Source organism: Castor canadensis, chromosome 3 (assembly GCF_047511655.1).
Source record: "Castor canadensis chromosome 3, mCasCan1.hap1v2, whole genome shotgun sequence".
NCBI lineage: Eukaryota > Metazoa > Chordata > Mammalia > Rodentia > Castoridae > Castor > Castor canadensis.
Window position 1 is genome coordinate 34219832 of NC_133388.1, and position 19054 is coordinate 34238885.

General features: G+C 47.2%; 1 protein-coding gene across 14 annotated transcripts in view; it reads right to left on the reverse strand.

Moving 5' to 3' along the window:
• Positions 1-299: 299 nt before the first annotated feature.
• The window catches only part of Rgs6 (regulator of G protein signaling 6), a 562790-nt gene continuing 544035 nt past the window's right edge, over positions 300-19054 (reverse strand). For 11 of the 14 annotated variants that reach the window (XM_074067626.1, XM_074067630.1, XM_074067634.1 and 8 more), the window contains 3 exons: positions 12421-12487; positions 4228-4396; positions 300-3705 (listed from right to left, as the gene is read on the reverse strand). In XM_074067626.1, the coding sequence (XP_073923727.1) occupies positions 3642-3705; positions 4228-4396; positions 12421-12487 (300 nt within the window). In that variant the 3' untranslated portion in view covers positions 300-3641. Of the gene's footprint in view, positions 3706-3930; positions 4397-12420; positions 12488-19054 lie in introns of those variants that run through there. The other 3 variants (XM_074067637.1, XM_074067636.1, XM_074067633.1) reach the window with 2 other exon arrangements.

Consider the following 19054-nt stretch of genomic DNA (forward strand, 5'->3'; position numbering starts at 1 on the left):
GGTTTTGCACCTGAACACGGGGACCACTCAGACAAGGACACCATGGCAGCCCTTCAGGGCCTTCAGCCTCTGGTGACACTGATGTTCCAACCTACCTTGATGATCTGGCTTTTCTGAACTGTTAAACATCCTTAGGCGTGAAACGGAAAATGGAAACAGTCTCTCTCTCTCTCTCTCATCTCCTCTCTCATAACAGATGGATCATGGCGGGGTGGGGGGTAGATTTGTTTTTCTAGAAGTAAATCCTGCCCAGTGAACCCCCAAACCAAGAAGTCACACACAGTTGGATTGTAGAGGGTTCAAGTCATTTATTTTTAGATTGCTATTAGCAGGTTTGGTTCTGAATCCCCAAATTCCAGAAAAATAAACTAATGAGAACCACATGCACTATGAGGAGGTCATTCCAATATGTCTGTGATCATGCGGTGACTGGGCATAGAATATAGGACAGGAGCCTTCGGAGTGAGCAGGGCCTCTCCTCCCCAGCACAGCTGATAGCAGTTGGCTCTGAGCCCTTGCTGAGGTTGGGGAGAGGGCCAAGCCCCAGTCATCTGGACCCTGCGCAGTTAGGGCCCTGGGCCCCTTATTGCTACATTTGCTACTTTGCTACTTATGACCCTTGGGTCTTGCCCAGGGGATGCCTTATCACTGGGTGGCACTAATGAGTAGGTTGCTGGCATCTGCTGTTGCCATGGTTACATGAGCACAGGCTTCTTTTCAGATGGTCCTGTGGTGAGTTATTAGTTATTTATTTGGCCACTGTTTGACTTTTCGATGGTCCATATTCATCTCAGCAAGATCCTTTTAGAGGCTGGTGGTACATTCTCTTTCCCCAGGCCAGAGCTTCCCAGCTCCTGGAACTTGCTAGAACATGTTTCTCCACTACATTCTGCAAGGCCCCAAGACCAACAGCCCTCAATTCTTTCTATCTTCTGGGAAGGCTTCTTGGTGGTGGCTTTTGTAGCCCATGCATGTAAAGCAGAAGTGGGGGGATGCATTTTAGGAAAAACATCAGCTTCCTCAATAAACAAGGGGGACACGTCTCCTGGCTCAGTGTCCTGTTGGTGAGGTAGTTTGAACATACCAGGAATCCTGCCAAGAAAAGCCCCCAGAGCACATTCCCATGTGTACAGCTAGTCCAACCAGCAACTCAGAGTTGCAAGAGACCCCGTCAGGGTGCTAGACCAGTACCTGGCCTCTCAGGAGTGGGGAGCCTGGAACACAGGTCCAGCTGACTATACTGGCAGCCGGGCTCCACTTTGTTCCTGCAGTCCAGCCATGTTTTTCCAGGAGAACAGAGATGATGCACCACATTTGGGAAAGGCAGGAAGCTTCACCCAAGCCCTGAGACTTCTAGCTGCTTGGGTTGAGGCCACCTGGGTGCTGCTGGGCATTTAACCAAGCAACCTACCAGTTGTACTTTTCCCATGTAGGGAAGGCTTATTTCAGCCAGATGTTCCATACCTGGTGCCTTGTGTGTCTCACCTGGGTCGGGGGCGGGGCTGGTGGTTGCCTGCTAAGGTTGCCCTGCTGCTTTGGTCATGGGGCTGCCAAAATGACTTTCACTCTGGGAGCTCCCAGGGGAAAGAGTCTTGAGTTCAGAGATCACACTCAGAGGAGTCAGTGGGCTTTTAGGGGGCAGGTAGGGAAGGGGAATTTGCTTTGCTAAGGAATTATCTTCAAACATCTAAAGCTAGTCTAGATTTTTGGCTATGTAGAACAGGGCAATGGGAAGCTGGCCAAGACCTAATTTTCTGCATTTTTGCAGAAGGTGGGGCCACCTTTTTCTACTTCCTTCTTGTAACCTCTTGCTTGATCTACTGAGGAGCAATGTGGTAGTGGTCACAGTACTGAGCCTGTCTCTGTTTTCGGGTGCAGGTGAGGGGTTTATTGCTCTGGGTTTGGATACATCTAAAGTGTCCTTACCTCTGTTGAGCCTTCTGACCCTGCCCTCTCCACTGAATGTCACCAGGGGTATTTGGAAGCCTTCAGCCTGTTCTACCTCAAGGCCACAGTTCACGTAGTTCTGGGCAGTTCCTTTGGGGACCTCTAGGTGAGGCCAATCCTCAAGCCAGCACAAGCTAAGGAGCAGCATACATGAATTTGGGGGAGAATGAGGCACAGAAGTCATGGCCAAGAAGCCAACCCTTCCCTGTCTATATCCTGACTTACGATGCCCTGTATCCCATGGGGAAGGCAGGAGGCAGCCAGGCCCCTTGCCCTGAATAATTGTGGGCCTGGGGGTGCCTATTGCTTGGAACACTCTTGTCACGTATCCAATGCCTCAGTGTCAGCACAACTTGGGGACCCTTGGCAGGGAAGAGCTTCTTTTGGGCCATGTTGGACAAAGTTAGACTGAAATTTTGCTCTGAAAGAGGAGATTTGTTTGAAGAGGAAGGGAGCAAAAAAAAGTAGATTGAGGAGCAGAGCAGCTGAAAGACCCCATAGCTTGGGGTCTTCATTTCATTCATTTACTCATCATGTAGTTATGGCGTGTCTGCAAAGTGCCAGACTTGGTGCTGAGTGTGTGGGAGTGTCCACCAAAAATCTGGGTGCATATGGCCACCTTTGGAGACGCTCCCTAATTTCCACTATTTCCCAAAGAGACAGGAACTACTGCCAGTGAGGGAAACTGAGATATGTGGTCAAGAATTCATCAGGATAAAATCACAACGAAGAATCTTAACATCCACGGTGGCTCCACTGTAAGAGATTGGAGACTGCCTGGGGACAGGGCTGTGCGAAAACAGATGCAGATAGGACTTGGTGGAAAGATGGGTCACATGAAGCACCCAGGATTGCAAATAAGCCTTTGAGCCTTTGGTCACCAGCTGGTGAATTTGCCTGCATGCGTAAAGAAACACCAGGGATTGCTTGTTTCCTTCTCTGTTTTCTGTTTATATACTCTCAAGGGAGATTGTTCACCTGTGGCCAAAAATAAATCAAAGGAGGATCATCATAGCAGGTGGGGGGAGGGGTGGAGTGAATGTCTGAATACAGCTCTGTCCAACAGCTCATGGATGTCACAGTAATAACAATGACAATGATGACACTATTAGCTACCATTTGCTAAGCACCTACTACACATCTGGCACCTGACTTGGTGCTTTACATTGATGACCTCACAGTCAAGTTGGCAAAGAGTCATTTTGACACACATGGAGGGAATACGGGGGGTCTTCTGCAGGTTTTGCTTTCTTCTAGATGATGGGCTTTGTTTAATGGGGTGCTTTGGCTGGGCCCTCAGATCAAAACTGGGAAGGGAAACTTGTGGCCCTGGCCTGTACCTGCCATGGCACACTTTGCCCCAGCTTCAGGCACAATGGAGACAGCCAGAAAGGGGTCTAGCTATGCCTGGCAGGATGCTACCATGTTGGGGGTGGGGGGGTAGTTACTAACCCTGAAATCCAGGGCCCCTCCTAGCTTCCACCTAGGGCTGCCAGAGGGGAGAATCCCAATGGTCCTTGAGTTCATGGTCATGTTTATTTTGAATAAAACATGAGGGAACAAACCAAGGAGCAAGGGTGCAAAACAGGATAAATAAAGAAATAATCATTTTAAAAAGATGTCACCAGAACCTCCATGGTTGTTAAAGAACACGCTCTGTCACGTGCACTGGTGCTTCCTCAACTGCTGGACCCTTAGGACATTTGCAGAACCTGAGGGTGGCCACAGGGCCCATGGGAACCTCTTCTAAAGTTGGTCCTGAAGGGGGTGGAAAGAATTTAAAGTGAGGTTTCATTGGTGCTGAAGACATGGTTTGGACATTTTACATGAGAGCAGTGCCTGGCATTGACCCTAACAGGCCTACTGGGTGGCCACAGAGCGTGGGGCAGGGGGACAGGTGGCAGTGGGGACATGGTGGCTGTAACTATGGTGTGCACCATGGGTGCACCAGAGAGAAGGCAGGGAGGTAATGCATAATACTGAATGTGCCCAGGGTCCCCTTGTCCCTCTTGAGTTTGCCAGGTGTGATCCCCCAGATGGTGGGAGTAGTGAGGATAATAAGAATATAATCTCATGTGACAGCCGGACAGGAACCCCATGAGACGATCTCTCCTGACCGAGTTAGAGACAGGGCCTCTGAGAGAATGAGCGCTGGTGCCCGACTGGACAAAGAACAGAGGCTGTAAACAGGGGCCTCCTCCGGTGGCCTGGCCCCGTGTACTTTCTTATGTTCCCATTCACCCACCACATCTCCCCATCATTGCCCTCCATGGCCCTCACTCTTTCTCCTTCACAGTGACCAAATCTCCCCGCAAGGAAGCTCTGTCGGTGGATGTGGAGCGCCGCCGGCTGCCCGGGTGCTCTGCGGGCTCGGGCCCCGGCCCTGCTGTGGGGACGGTCAGGAGGACTGCATCAGGCCGGTGAGGCGCTTGCCCGCCAGCGACTTTCCCTGCAGAGAAAACAGTGGACAGAGGCACACACAATCACACACACACACACACACACACACACACACACACACACACGCACACACACACACGGACAAAGACAGAGAGCCAGACAGGTGAATTAATTGTTGCATGAACCTCAGAGGCCAAATGACTATCCAACCAACCCGATGACCACCTTGAAATGGAATCTGTTGGTGTGGAGGCCCTAACTGGGGACAGTTGGAGAAGCCAGGACTGCTGGGTAGTCAGTGGGGTGAGGGATGTTTCTGGTACTCTTTTGGGGGTGTAGGAGTTTTACTTACCAAAACCTCAGGTAGAGCATCTCTTAATGCTGTGTGTTATCCCTGATCTTGGTTTTACTCAGGGGAGGAAAAGCTAGATTGGGCGTATTGAGATCAGGGAGGGTGGGTTTCCCCTAAAGTTGGTGGCTAAGATCTGGATTGATTAGAAACCAGGGAATTAATCAGTCTTGGGAATGCTGAGCACATATGAATCCTGCTTGATAGACATGCAGGCTCCTCTTAGTGATGGGTGCTGAGACTGTGAAAGTGGTAAGGGTATTTGCTAAGGCTTGGAGCCACTGCGGGTCCCAGTGCAGGTTGCTCCTACCATTGTCTATGTTTTGACTTCCTTTTTGTGACACCCATGGGCAGAGTTTGATGACTCCACGCTAAGAAGTCTATGAGCTTTTCTCTTACAACCAATGTGGCCGTTCTCAAAAAGCAAAATACAAATTGAACTGTGAGGCTCAGTGCACGAGGCATGTTAGTTGTGGGAGAATCTAATTGTCTACATGCCCCGGAGAGGTGGATGAGAAGTGTCTGATATGAAAGGGGACTTAGGACTGGGAACCAGGAAGAGGGAGAGGGGAGAATGAATGATACTCAGTTGCTCTGCTTATTTCCCTGACACAGGCTGCACCTGTTCCCTGTTCACCATTTTTAGAAATCCATATTGTTGAGCAGGGGTCTAGAGGAGAGCCTAGTTGGACCCAAGTTGATTGATCACTGTGTCTGGGAAAACACTCAAACCCAACTTGCTATTGACAGTGGGTCAGTGACACCATCGCCATCTGCAAAGGGTAGCAGATGATCCCCCGTCAGCAGGGACTGCAGGGTTTGGCAATGAGGTTGCAAGGGCCAGCAGTTCCTCACGTTCATTTCCAAGTGAGGTGCTGGGGCTCATCTTGTTTACTGGGTTTGGCTGTGTGTAAACTGGATGTAATTAAAAAAATTGATCTGGTTGGTGAAGCCTGCTAGGGTACTCAATAAACCTGCTGATTGATGAATTGATGGATAATGGGCATATCTAATAAATGAACAGCCCAGGATTGCATTTAGCTGGATGCAGAATAATTGTGTCATTTAGCTTAAATCTCCATGGTGGGACATGGCCAGCTTGACTGGGAATTCTGATGGCATGGATGTGGCTTGTCCAGAAACAAAATTGCCTTCAGGAGCTGTCAGAAAGTCTGCATCTACCTCCTCTTCTTTTTTCCTTTGTTTCATTTTCCCATTTCACTAATGATACAAAACCTTTTCATTTCTCCCCTATTTTAAAAAAGCAGACATACGTGAACACACATACATGCGTGCACACGCACAATCTCCCCATCAACAACCTTGTCTGAATCTTCAAATAACTAAACTTAGCCCGCAGCAAGGTACATTTATACTTGGCTAAGGATTTTTTTAATCAGTGTCAGTCTTCCAGAATCATTGAACAGGATGGTCACTCCTTTGTCTAGAGCAAGGAAGGTATTATAGTAGCTCTTAGAAGGCAGAGGTTGACTCTCAAGGCCTCCCCTCAACCATGGGTTCAATGGCACAACCCTAGCTGTCATATTCCTGAGTGTCCTTTCTTACATAGAGATTGAGGCATTTGTCATTTCATTGGTTCACTTGGGAATGTGCCTTCTCAATGCAGGCTTGAGGGTTGGAGGTGTGGAGGAGGCCTGGGGATGGCAGACTGTTTGCTCTAGCAAACACAAGGTCCTGGGTTTAAAGTATCAGTACCACCAAAAAAAAAAAAAAATGCCTGAAGGCAAGAAGCATGGACTGTGTGGTATAAGGTCCTTTTCCTGGAAAATGTGAGTCTAAGGGTCTCCTGGTGTGAGAGCTCCCCATCCCTTATCACCCATGTCCATTCTGTTCACATGAAAGGCATTAAAAATTGCACTTTCCTCTTGTGTGCTGCCTATTACCGTAGTCACTACACACCTAATACCAGCTCCTCCCTTTCTTCTCACTCCTCCTATACCAGGGCCTCAAACTACACGTTGTATAGCCAAATATCTATGTTCTGGATTGCCATATGAGGCATTCAGGACTCTGATTTAACCAGAAGATGTGAAAAAAAAAATCACTGAACCTGATTAAAAGTCTGTTGCTAATGAATATGTAAAAAGTCCAGAGACAAAGAAGGTAAGGTTTACCAGTTGCCCAAACTCTCATTATAGCTTCATCCTCATTAATGAGGTCATTTTGGCTGAAGAGGGACTGTGGGTTGAAGGAGGCTGGAGATTTTATTTTTGGAGGATTGTGTGTCTATTTGTTCTAGGTGAATTTGGCCCTGAGGCACCCCCACCTTTAGCCCCTCCCAGGTCTACAGAAGGGACCAGGCTGGGCTTAGAGGAGCTAATTAATCTTCTGCCAAGTCCTGGAGCTCGGCCTCACAGCTTTGACTTCAAGGACCTGTAGCCAGCCTGCAACTGCCCTTCTCCTTCCTTTCTTCCCACTGCTTCTATTTTCCAGGACTTCAGGGCCAAAGAGTTTAGCTGACCAGCCTAGAAGCCACTCCTGGGATCATTCCCAACTTCTCAGCACTGCAGGTGGTGTGGCTTTGCATTTTTGTCTCTCTCCTCACTGCTGAGCTCACACATTTACCAAATGCCAGTTCTTCAGCTAAAGATGGAGGTCGCGAGGGTTCACGATGGCTGGGGAGGCAGCTCAGCCCAGCTGCAATCCACCAGCTACACAGTGACCTCCAGGGTCAGTGAGGGCAGGCTGGGGCTGGAAGGTATTATTCACCCAGGATGCAGGCATGGATGACTGCCTGGGCCAGGGCTTTGGGAAAAGAGAGCCTGCAATTCCACTGGCTCAGCAGCAGTCTGCCTTCTGAAGAGCTGAGGCTCCTGCAGCGTTCAGGGATCAAAGTGAAATCTGAGAGCAGAGACTACCTGTGTTCAGAGATGAGATGCCCCAAAGGATATGCCCCAGGGGCTTGCAGGCAGCTCCTACCCAGAGACAGGAAAGTTCCCATCCACACCCTCCAGTGCTCCCCTCTCTATTCTCCTGCCATTCCTGCCTCCAATTTGTATAATTCTGAAAGAACCACTCAGGAAGGAGATTGGTCCTTCTGCCTGTGCCTGGCACTTGCATAGTTACAGAGGAAACATTTTTTTTTCAGGGTGTGAATGTGTGAGGTTCCTCAGTGCTGGTCAGTTGGGAATGGATCATGGTGCCAAGGAACACAGCCAGCTCAGCCCAAAGCCTTGGCATGGCTGATGAAGCAGCTGAGGGTGGTTGAAAATGCTATTAGCAGGCAGACTTTGTCCAAGTGAAAAAATATACAGTGATTAAGAACTGAGCTGTGGAAGGTACATTCCAGAGACACCAAAGCTTTGCATACAGACAAAGCGCTTTTCACCTTTGAGACATTTGGCAAAGTGTAATGCCACAGAACTTGGGATCCTTCACAATTTCATGGGCCAGGAGCTCAGTGCAGGGTTCACAAACACACATTCAATTCCCACCCTCCACTCTGACTAATCATTTCAGCTCTGAGGCCATCTTGATGGCCAGAAGCCTGGAAGAAGGTGGCCATGGGATCCTTTGTTACCGAAAGGAAATACACAAAAGGAATAGCTCCCTTTTGTGGTGCTTTAAGAAAAGTCAGCGTGCTGCTGGACAGGCTGTGGCTCTCTGCATTGCACTTCCAGCTGTTAACCAACAAAGCATGCACCATCTGGGTTACCAAGAGCTGTCGCCACTTACTTACCTGGGAGACTGATGCTAACCTCATTGGTTGAGAGGAAGGCTGTGGCTCAGAAAGTAGCCCTGGGGGTCAGATGGCATACTGCAGACAGCAGAGCCAATCACTAGGGGCTCAGAGAAGACCCTTTTCAACACTAAGGGAATAAAGACATTTGAGCTGCTGACGGGATTGATTCTCTTGCTGATTTGCCCAGATGACCTAAGACCAAAGTTGTATGTCTGGTGTGCATCAAGTCCAAATCTAGGCTACAAGGAAGACAGAAATCAGCAGTGGTTGCCTCTGCTTAGTGTGACACACAAGCATTTTTCAACCTTGTTAATGAAAAACAGTGTTTTGCTGAATAGGGCTCACTACATGACTTCACTGGGCAAGAAGTGGGAGGCCTCAGAGATGGGTTGTCCTTTCAAGGTCATCTATGAGCAGATGGTGCTCAAGGTCACAGAGGAAATGTATGTGTGGAATTACAGGTTTTGGGGTACTTGCCAAGGAGAGCAGTCAGGAATCCAAGAGCAGAGTGGAAAAGTGAGGGGTCCTGACTAGGGTTTGGCTGGCAGGGGAAAAGCAGAAGACCCGTCTAACTTCATCAGGTGACTCCATGGGAGTACCAACCCTGGAGGAGAAAGGGCTCCTGGTGCCCCTTCTCCACTGAACAAGGCAAAGGAAATATTTAAATAGGGAGGACAAGGAATTCTGTGATCTCTCCTTTCCCAATGATGTTTAAAAGTGGGGGGAAGAGAGTGTCACCTGTTTGGGATGGTTTAGGGGTTTAAGGACCTCTGGAAGGGGTTGGCAGGAAGATCCATACCTAATATAGAATCATTTCAAAACACTTAAAACTCTCTACCACTCACCACTTTCAACTTTGTGAAGCAAGGTAAGGCCCATGAAATGGAAAAACCAGGTAATGGGATGAGTCAAAAACTACACACTGCTAATCTGTGGCAGAGCCAGGGAGAGAGGATGCTTCTCTCTGTCTTACCCTTTGGTGGGGAGTTGGGGCAGAAGCCCTATGGCAAAATTCATACCTGAGGTCTGTATTCCTCCTGGGTCTTCACCAAGCTTTCTGATCTCTCTCAGGGGCTGAAGGGCATTTTATTTAGTTTTAAAATATTCTCTTTATTTGAGGATTTTTTAAAATAAGAAGACATCACAAACATAAAACAACATCCAAACTTAAAAAAAATTTGAGTCATAAGTAAAACTTGAATTAACAAAAACTTCACTGACTGAAAAATTGATAGGCATTCACATACAGTTAAACCTGAATATGTTGAAAAGTAAGAAAGATGATCAAAGTAAAAATCATGGACTTTAAAAGAAACGTTGCATGTACAGTGGTAAAAATGACCAGGTTTTGCCATATGAGTGGTGGGACTATGAATCTGCTCAACAGTCACATCATTTGAAAGCAGTTCCCACAATGGCACTGGACACCTTGCTCCAACACCTACCAGTGATTTGGTTTTTAATTAAAAAATCTGAATTCAGATAAGTTGTCACCAGCAGTCCTAGTTGGATTAATGTAAATGGACCAATCTATATCCTGATCCCCCAGGGCCTCTCTCTTTAAATTTCTTATTCTTCCCCAATGGGGTGGTATCAAGAATCTCATGTATCTCCCTTTTCAAGTATCCTCCTCTTCAAGTCATCGATGCCTTGGTAGCTGCAGGGTGGGGATGGTCTCAACACCAGATGACCACTAAACGGCTATTGTGTGTCAGGCATGTGACAAACACTTGCACGAATGTCCACAACATTCTCATTGCTTAACTCCTATAAACATGCAAGGGAATAGTCTCAGAGCTCAAGTAACTGCCTGAGAGCAGACAGCTTGTCAGTGGAGGGGCTCGACCTCATGAGCTATGCACCCACTTTGCATGTGGCCATGACTACAAAGGGAGGCAGATGGAAATGCTCAGGAACTAGGGACTCCTCCATGCCCACTCATATTGCCCCAGCTCTCTGGGCAGTGAAGGGTAATTTTCTTTACTTTCCTGAGAAAGAAACTTCAGCACTTGAGCCCACATCAGGCAGTTTCTGCTCTGCTAAGGGGCTTCCCCTAGTCACATTTGGGAAATGGAGGTCAGAGGAAAGGCCCCCTTCTGACTGACAAGTCTGGCAAAAGGAGCCTTTGATTACTGTACTGAGCTGGCTTAGTGCATATAGATTTACAGCAGTGGCTGATGGAAAGGCTAAATGAAGCCACCCTTTTGTTTGTGGCCCTGTGTTACAAGTGCCAATGCCTCTGAGATCTTCTGTAATAACCAATCCAGGGAGGTCAGAAACAGGGGTGACATTTACCTAAGGTTGGCCAGGTAGGGTGGCCTTACTGCAATTAGAACGGAACCCATTTCAAGCCATTCTAGGCCAAGTGCCTCATTCAGTGTGTCCCAGACAGGCAGGGGAAGCCCTCCTTTGGTGGTATTCCTGGTCTCTGGCTCCTGCCAGAGCCAACTTCTGCTTGTGAGTTTCAGTGAGTGATGAGAGAGCGTCCTCCATAGCCCTCCAGCTGTACAGGGACAAATCTGGAACCAGGCAGGGATGCTGGGAGTGACAAGGGCTCAGCAGCTGAGCCCTATGTTGGTGGCAGAATGCCCAGGTACAGACCCTCCTTTCCAAGTTGTGCATTTCCTTTTCCCTTGCTACTTTGCATCCCCTGCAGTGGAAATGCCTCCTTTCCTGCTAGATCTCTGATCTTTCCTTCCTCTCCTCCCAACTGAGAAACCCCATGGCCCTTTCTACACTCAGCTTGCAGCAACATCTTGGTGGCCTCAGGAGTGGAGTGGAGGGGGTATTCTGCTTGCAAAGTCCTTCAGTAGCATGTCTGCCTGGGGCCCACACAATGCCCACCCCTTCATCTCTCCTCCTCCTCCTCAAATGTACTTGGGTATCTAAGTTCTGGTGTACTCCAAATTAGGCAAAGGCCAAAGACTCAAGGAAACAGGGACATGACTATGTTGCTATTGGCAACAATTTGATGTGCTTTTTTTCCAACTGAGAAGTTCAAGTAACCCTTGACTATGACTCCAGGGGAATGGACAGCTAGTTTAGTAATTCGGTATCATGGACAAGGCAGCAGAAGAGGGAGTCACTTGCTTGGCAAGAGTGAAGTTCTCCTGGGGACTTCACTCCATCTTCCTTAAAGGCGCTTATCATCTCCTCCCAACATGTTCATCTGCTAAGGCAAAGTCTAGGTCAACTTGCTAACTAGTCCCTCAATCCGCCTCCCAAATGGCATAATGCTTTAGTGAATGTCCCTGTCCACTTGGCTGCTATCAAAGAGCATGGCTCATTTCCCTTTCCTTCCTACCACTAGGAATGCAATTCAGCATTTAGGAGATAGGTATTCCCAGCCTGAAAAAGTGCAACAGGAAACAAGTGAAGCAGCATTTTCAAGAGTTGCCTGAACAGAAACTTGAGTCACTGGAATTCCTATTCACAGAGAACCTTCTTCCTTTCCTGTACCCTGAAGACTTTTTGCAGGGGACAGTGGATGGGAGTTTTCCCACCTTCCTTCTCCCCTGGTGGTCCAGTATGTAGAAATATGAAGCATCTGAATTTCCTGCAGGACTTGGCCCTGGGCCCACAGAGGAAGGGTTATGGAAGACTTTGCTGGGAGAGGAAGCTTAAGGATGCTGCTATTGGATTTGGAAACCTTGGCAAAGAAAGTGGTGCTTCTTGCTCATTCTGCTAGGTAATGGACACCATGAGGAGCAAGTTACAGGTTCAATACCTCAGGATGGTACTTGTGTACTGCCACTAGGACAAGGTACTTATCTCAGCATCATTTCTGAGCCCATCAGCTCTGTTTCTTAGGAAGGAAAAACTAACAGGTACCAAAAAAAATGGTCAGAAAAAGTGGTGACACCAAGAAATAGCTGCCATGGATTGTCCATGGGACCAGAACAGGAGCAGTGGGCAGAGCTGAGGTCACAGGCCAACAGACCATCTCTGCTAGATTTCAGAGCACCTTCTGTGCAGAAGGATCCCCAAGGTTAGAGAGTGTGTGGACGCCGAGATCACTCACCCACTGCTGGAAGGAAGCCACCTCGGGGGTGCAATGCAGCGGCCATTCTGACTCTGCGCCAGCAGCACTAGGCAATTGTGTTTGGGGGAAGGGAAGTGAAGAATAACTTATCCAGCTGAAACCATTTAGACCTGTGGCTTTAGAGGCGCCCCTGCCCAGACACGCACACAGGTGCAGCGGGCATGCAATCCATGCACAGAGGTACATGCAGGGCTGCAGAGCATGGTCACATAATGTACCATACATTAAACATGTGGGCAAGTATCAGGCTGGAGACACATGCACCTGTACACACTATGTGCATGTTCACACAGTAGGCACTCACACAAGCATCTCATGCAAGGTATATAAGCAGCTACTTGATTGGCCATAGATTTGATATCATCTCTCATGAAGCCAAGCTTTGACAAATACCACAAATTGAAAGCGTTTGCCTTGAAATACATACATAAGATTGGATTCTCCCCAGGAAAAAGCCATTTGTTGTCAGTGGAAATGGCCTCTCCACTTCTGTTTCTATAAGTGCTATAAGCAGTAGGATCCTATACCCTGGGGGTCTGACTTATCAAGAGATTCCAAAGCATCCTCTGCCACTTGCTTCTGATTCCTCCAACAACCTTGCTGTGTAATAAGTGGCTGAAAAATAGAAACCTGTTTATCTGGCAGATGGAACAACTGGTCTTGGTGAGGTTGTATTGCTTAGGGTGGTTCCAAGCAGGCAGACAGCTGAGAGGTGAGTTTTTTGGGAGTGAGGTTCTATCATGTGGAGGACTACATTTGAAGGACTGGATTTCACACTTATCTCATGAGTGGAACCATTCCTGGTCTCTGTCTGTAAGCAGCTGGCATCTTACAGTTCCACATCTCAGTAGGAGGCCAAATGGCAGCTTCTGGCAACATATGCAACTTTTTACCTGAGTCTATTACCACTTTCCAGGCTGATAAGGCCTACAGTCCTCAGGGCTTCCTGAGATATACTTAGGGGTCACGAGAAATCAGTCATACAGCAAAAGTTGGCCTTCCGGGTACCACAGTCCACTTCCCAGGAAAATAGAGAAGCCAGCTCTCTGAATCAACTTTAAAATAGGACAATAATAATAGCTATTATATATTGAGTAGTTACCATGCCAGTCATTGTATTAAATGTGCTAGTCATATTATCACAGGAGGTGCTCATTTACTTACACTCAACTGCAAAATAAATACAATGACACCTACTTCACAGAATTTGTTGGAAATTAAATAAGGCAACAAGTGGACAACTAAGCATGGGTTGCAAATAACATCATGTGTTGAAAATAACAGTAAGAGCTACACTCGAGCACACACCCTACAAACAGTGCTCTGAGCACCTTCTGTTTTTTTCCCCCTACTTAATCTTATCTCCCTGTTATGGATGAGAGAACAGAGACTTAGAGAAGTTGCTCATGTCATATAGTAAATGGTAGAAAATGGAGTAGGACCAAAGTCCATCTCAGGCCATGCCCAGCATGATACAGTGTAATATTGTAAGCTCCCAAAAAATGGCAGCTATTGCTGGCATGCCAATGGCTCCCATGTGCAGTAGGCTTTTCTGTGCCCATCAGACATGTGACGGACTTGCCCAGAGTCTCATACCAATAGCAGGTGGACAAATGGGAGCTGTCTGCCTCTAACTCAGCTTACTTCTCTGCATTTCCATGGGTACTAAAAGGATGTTGTTCTCGGGAGGCAAAGAAAGCAGGCCATCTTTAGCAGTGTATGAGAATGTAATTGGGGGACATGTCACATCCGGGTTTTAAACATTTAATTCTGGGCAGTTGATGCAGCTCAGCTACAACCTAGCTCTTTTCTCTTTAGAGACATAGCAGTAAGTACCCAACTAATATCAGGGTAAGGAACAGTCTTGGATGGCTCAGGGCAGCCAGCCACAAAAGGCCAGTCAGGGCCTCTCAAAGACACACTCCTGCTGGAGCAAGGAGTCATCTCTGTAATCCCTGGGGAACCAGGAAATGAAGGGAACCCTGCCACCAAACCTGGATCAAGCTGCTGAAGGGCAAGTTGGGGGCTCTGGTGGCTACCACCCAACTCCTACTCCTTTGTGGTGGTCTTATCCTGGTGCCCTATGGGCCTAGGAATTATTTTAGAAAATCAGGCTGAGGACTAGCAAATAATGGGGTCTAAAGCCATATCATTACCAAGGAAACTTTCATCAAGTATATGACCACTGGATCATGATCACCCACACATGCTAATATTTGACTCTTTTATATATTTAGAATTATGAATGCCCTAGAACCATCCAATATCATCCAGGACAAAATTTGCCTACTACTTTTGCTGTAGATTACAGGGTTGGGTTGGGGTTTGTATGGATGTTACATTTGCACTTCCAAACTCAATCTGCCAGGAGTTCTGGACTTGTTTGACAATCTGTTGGATCTATCGACTGTGTAGAATGGTTCTCCAACTGTGTGAGTAAGTCCCTGGGTCCCTATCTCTTTCTCTTCTCCATCTTTTAGACCCAAGCACCAATTGCACCAGACAGGGTTTTAAAAGGATGTCTGAGAGAACACAGTAAACCATCAGCTTTGACTGGGTTTTCTTTTGCTTTAAAAAATGTCTTATTAAAACTTTGCTGACTTTACTGGGATCACCATGTTTAATGAAGGGCCTCAATGGATTTGAAAGCAAACGATGAAGAAAAGAAAAAAGGCATAAGCTGTAATCACCATAATTATACAATCCCATGACAAGTTGAAAGCAGTCCTGGTGAAGCCTCAGAGAGGAGGGAGTGTCATCTGTGATCAGGTTGGTTCTTAGGACAGCTGAAAAGAATGTGACATGAAAGCCCTTCCTTCCCTTCCCCGGAACTGGGTGAATCCCTAAGGCAGGGCCTACGAGCATGGGAGAACAGCGTGGGCAGTTCATCTTTGGTCTGAGGCCTCTGGGAGTGTGTTCTTCTCCTGGCCTTGTTGAGATGACTTGGTGTCAGCTTGTCCACTCAGACTCTGTAAGTGGCATTGAGTAGAAGGCAAATGGCTTTATCATCTTTTCTGCTTTCAACAACACCCTTTCTGAATGAGAACTACGACAAGCCAGGCTTCCTTCAAGCCAGGTCACTCTGGGCTCCCTGTGCCAATGGGCATCTGTGTCCTCTATTTGCTGACTTCCTTTTAGGCATTCAGGGGAGAGATCCCTGACACCCAGGGCTCAGCTGCTGCAGCAGCAAATGGTGTGTGTGTGTGTGTGATTGAGAGAAACACATACACAGAGATGACATGTGAAGGACAGTAATTCCAATTCTTGACAGTTTTCAGTGTCATCATCTGACTTTTTCTCTCTCAAGGCAGTCTAATCTGAATCTTCTGGATCCTTCTCTTCCAATCTAAACAAAATCCATTATAATCCATTCTCCTTTCCCCTATGTTATTCATAAAACACTGAATGAAATGCATTAAGGTCCATTTAAGACATATTTAATGCAGCATAGAATTCTAGTTGGAAGAGATTATAGAATTCAGCACAGAAACCTATATTCCAATAGCCTTGACCATTTAGCTTCTAAGTGTTAAACCTTGGAGCTCATTGCTTCTTGAGGTGGCATATTCCATTGCTGGGTAGTTGCTACTGCTAGAATTTCTTCAACAGAGACCCTCTCCATATTTTCCACTCGTTTGTTCTAGCTTTGCCATCTAGATCAATCTAGAAGTATCCACTTGTTCTGGAAAACAAATGCAAATAGATCTCATGATAGCTACCAAGTTTGCTTGGAGGCCAGGCATCTTTATCTACTCTCATATCTTCTGATATGGCCTCCATAGTTCCTTTCTCATGCCAGTTATTTTCCTCTAGCTTATTAAAACCCTGGATAAGATGTGGGGCCTTAGCACCAAGACTCAGTGTAGCTTAGAGTAACACAAAGCAGTACAATACTCCTCCACTCTTGGATCATTTCTAGTTTTATTATCATAGACTAAAGTTGCCTCTTTTAAAAAAGTGGTAACATCCTGCTTTTGCTTAAATTAAGCTGGTAGTCAACTACAACCCCCTCCCAATTTTTTTTACTTGAATTACAGAGGCTACAAACACATCCTGTAGTTTTAGATTTGAATTACTTTTAAATAAGTAAATTTTTATCTAGTTGTTTTAACCCATCATCCAGTTGAAAGAGGAGATATTTTTCAAATATCATTCCATTATCTACCAAATGGCCAATACCTTCGAAGTATGTGTCTTGGAATATTATTGGTATGTTTGTGTCTTCATTCAAGACATAAAGAAAGGATGTTGGATAGGTCAAGGCCATTGTGGCCCGTTATCAGAGATCATCTTTCTGGTTGACATAGATTGATTACTTCCCCCTCTCCACAGCTATTAAGCATTGTGAATATCCTTGCATTACCTACATATGGCAAACAAAGAAAGCTTTGGAGGTGGGCAGGGTGAGTCGGAGCAGGAATAGATATTATTTTCAACCTTATGGCACTAATGACACATCACAAAAAATATTTTCTGGAGCAAAGGATGCAAAGCAAGCCCATTCCTATTTGGGACTGTGATTCGGGAGTGTGGAAGACTCACTGCTATTTGGGTCCTCACCCTCGCCTCCCATTTTCTCACCCATTAGGGAGCCACTGAGCCAATCCCCAAGGACCCATCTCTCCTTGGTCTTCTGGAAGACATCGCAATGCTGAAAGGGCCACTGCTCTGAGCTCTTCTCAGCTCCCCAATACTGCCCCATTTAGCCATTCTGCTTCAGAACACCACTTTATGGGTTGTCTCTAAAGATAGACTCATACACACCCACAGTGTTGGGCTTTCCTAAGACTGCTTAGCTGCTTTAACAGAGGGAAGCATCCCTTTGTTTCACCAGGAACTCAGTTGTGGGGAATTTTTAGGGGTGTATGTCTTTCGTCTTAGTTTTCCAGGTCCTTTGACCTTGGGCTGTCTGACCTTTCTTTCAACTCTCTAGTTGGGACAATAGGCAGAGTTGAGTCTCTTCTCCTTGACCTTGTCATTAGCAGTGTTGTCTCCTTCCCAAGACTGCTGTTATAAAGTCTGCAAATGCCTGGGGGCATCTCTCTCGCTCTCTCTGCCCTTCTTTTGTGATGCCCTGCTCTCCTGGCAGGACTGGGGTGGATTTTGTCCTCTGCAGAGGAGGGCATTCTGAGTGGTCTGCCTTTCTTGCTGTTTATCCTGTGCTAGACCCTTATTCACCTTCACCCTCTGCCTTCTCACTGGACAGATGGGAGCCCACGCCATTCCTGTGTGATTGCATTGGGACAGGTGCCTGAATCTGACTGCACCAGTGATAAAGAGCAGGCTGAAATCCCACAACCCCATCAACCACAGCTAAAGTGAGAGCTCCTTCTAGAAGGATGTCTTTCCTGAGTGGGGGTGGGGAGGAGGCAACAAGATGGCACAGGGCTGTAGGTCACCTCCCGAAATAGATCCCCTCCTGGCACATATACACAGTTTGCCCCCAGCCTGCCTTGCCAGGAGACTGGCAGGGACGCGATTTGGATCTGAATCAGTGGCTGTAAACACACAGCTGTGCCTTTCTGCCTCAGAGGAGTTCGGTTTTCAGTTGACTGCGCGGCATACTGGGGTCTGGGGAAAGCAGTTGGGGTGGTGGTGGGAGGAAGCAGGGAGTAACCCCCTCACCTCCCAGAGCCTTCTTCACCTCATGTGTCAGGAGGCTGAATCATGGAGGGATTTTTTTTTTTGAGTGGGCACTCAGTGGGGAGGAATTTTGGGTTGCTTTTGGCCGACAGGCTGAACCATCAGTGGCAGCAGCTGGGCTTCCTCCTTCCAGGAGAAATGGCAGGGTCTGGGGCTGAGTTTCCTCAAAATGACAACCAAATTCTGACCTTTTTGATAAGTAAAAATTTCCTTCCTCCTGTGGCTTGCCATGGAGAATCACTTTGTCATGGTGTCTGTCTGCGTTCTGTGCAGATTCTGTTGTTTCACATTTTATAAAGAATAAATTTTTGCATTTTCATTCTCCAGCTACAAAACTATGACAGTGAATAGGCCTTTCCATTCCTCACAGAGCCAGGATAGAGAGAAGGATTGAGGTGGAAGAAGACTTTGCCTACCACTGGCTGTGATGAGGACAGAACTGTCTGTCACCACCTTTTCCCATTTGTAAGAACGTATAGTGACAGGAACCTTCCCCAGGGAACACAAAGAAAGTGTGGAAGCAGGCAAGACACAGTGATGGCTTCCATAATGATTGCAGTTCATAAGGGCCCTGAGGCCCCTCAGGGTGTGTGTGTGTTGGGGGGGGAGTGTATGTGTGGGTGTGTGTAGGTGTGTGGGTGTAGGGCTGTGGCAGCAGCAACCCAGGGGCCCACTTTTCTGCCCAGCTGACTTTGACCATCCTCCTCCCAACATCCATGGCTGGATATCCAGATCAGAAGGATGGGGACTGCAGAGCTGGCAGAGCTGGCATAGTTGACAAGGCACTGTCATTCATCCTGTTCTTGGTGACCCCTCTATGCTATCCAGCTACTTACAAAGCAGGAGTGTGCTCTGCTCTGCACAACTGAGTGGGCTGGTCCTTTAGGGGAAGGAGTCTATGGCACTCAGTTTCCCTGCTGTGCCTGTCTAGGGCTGGTAAATATTCCCAGTTCCATTCTATCTGTGGTTT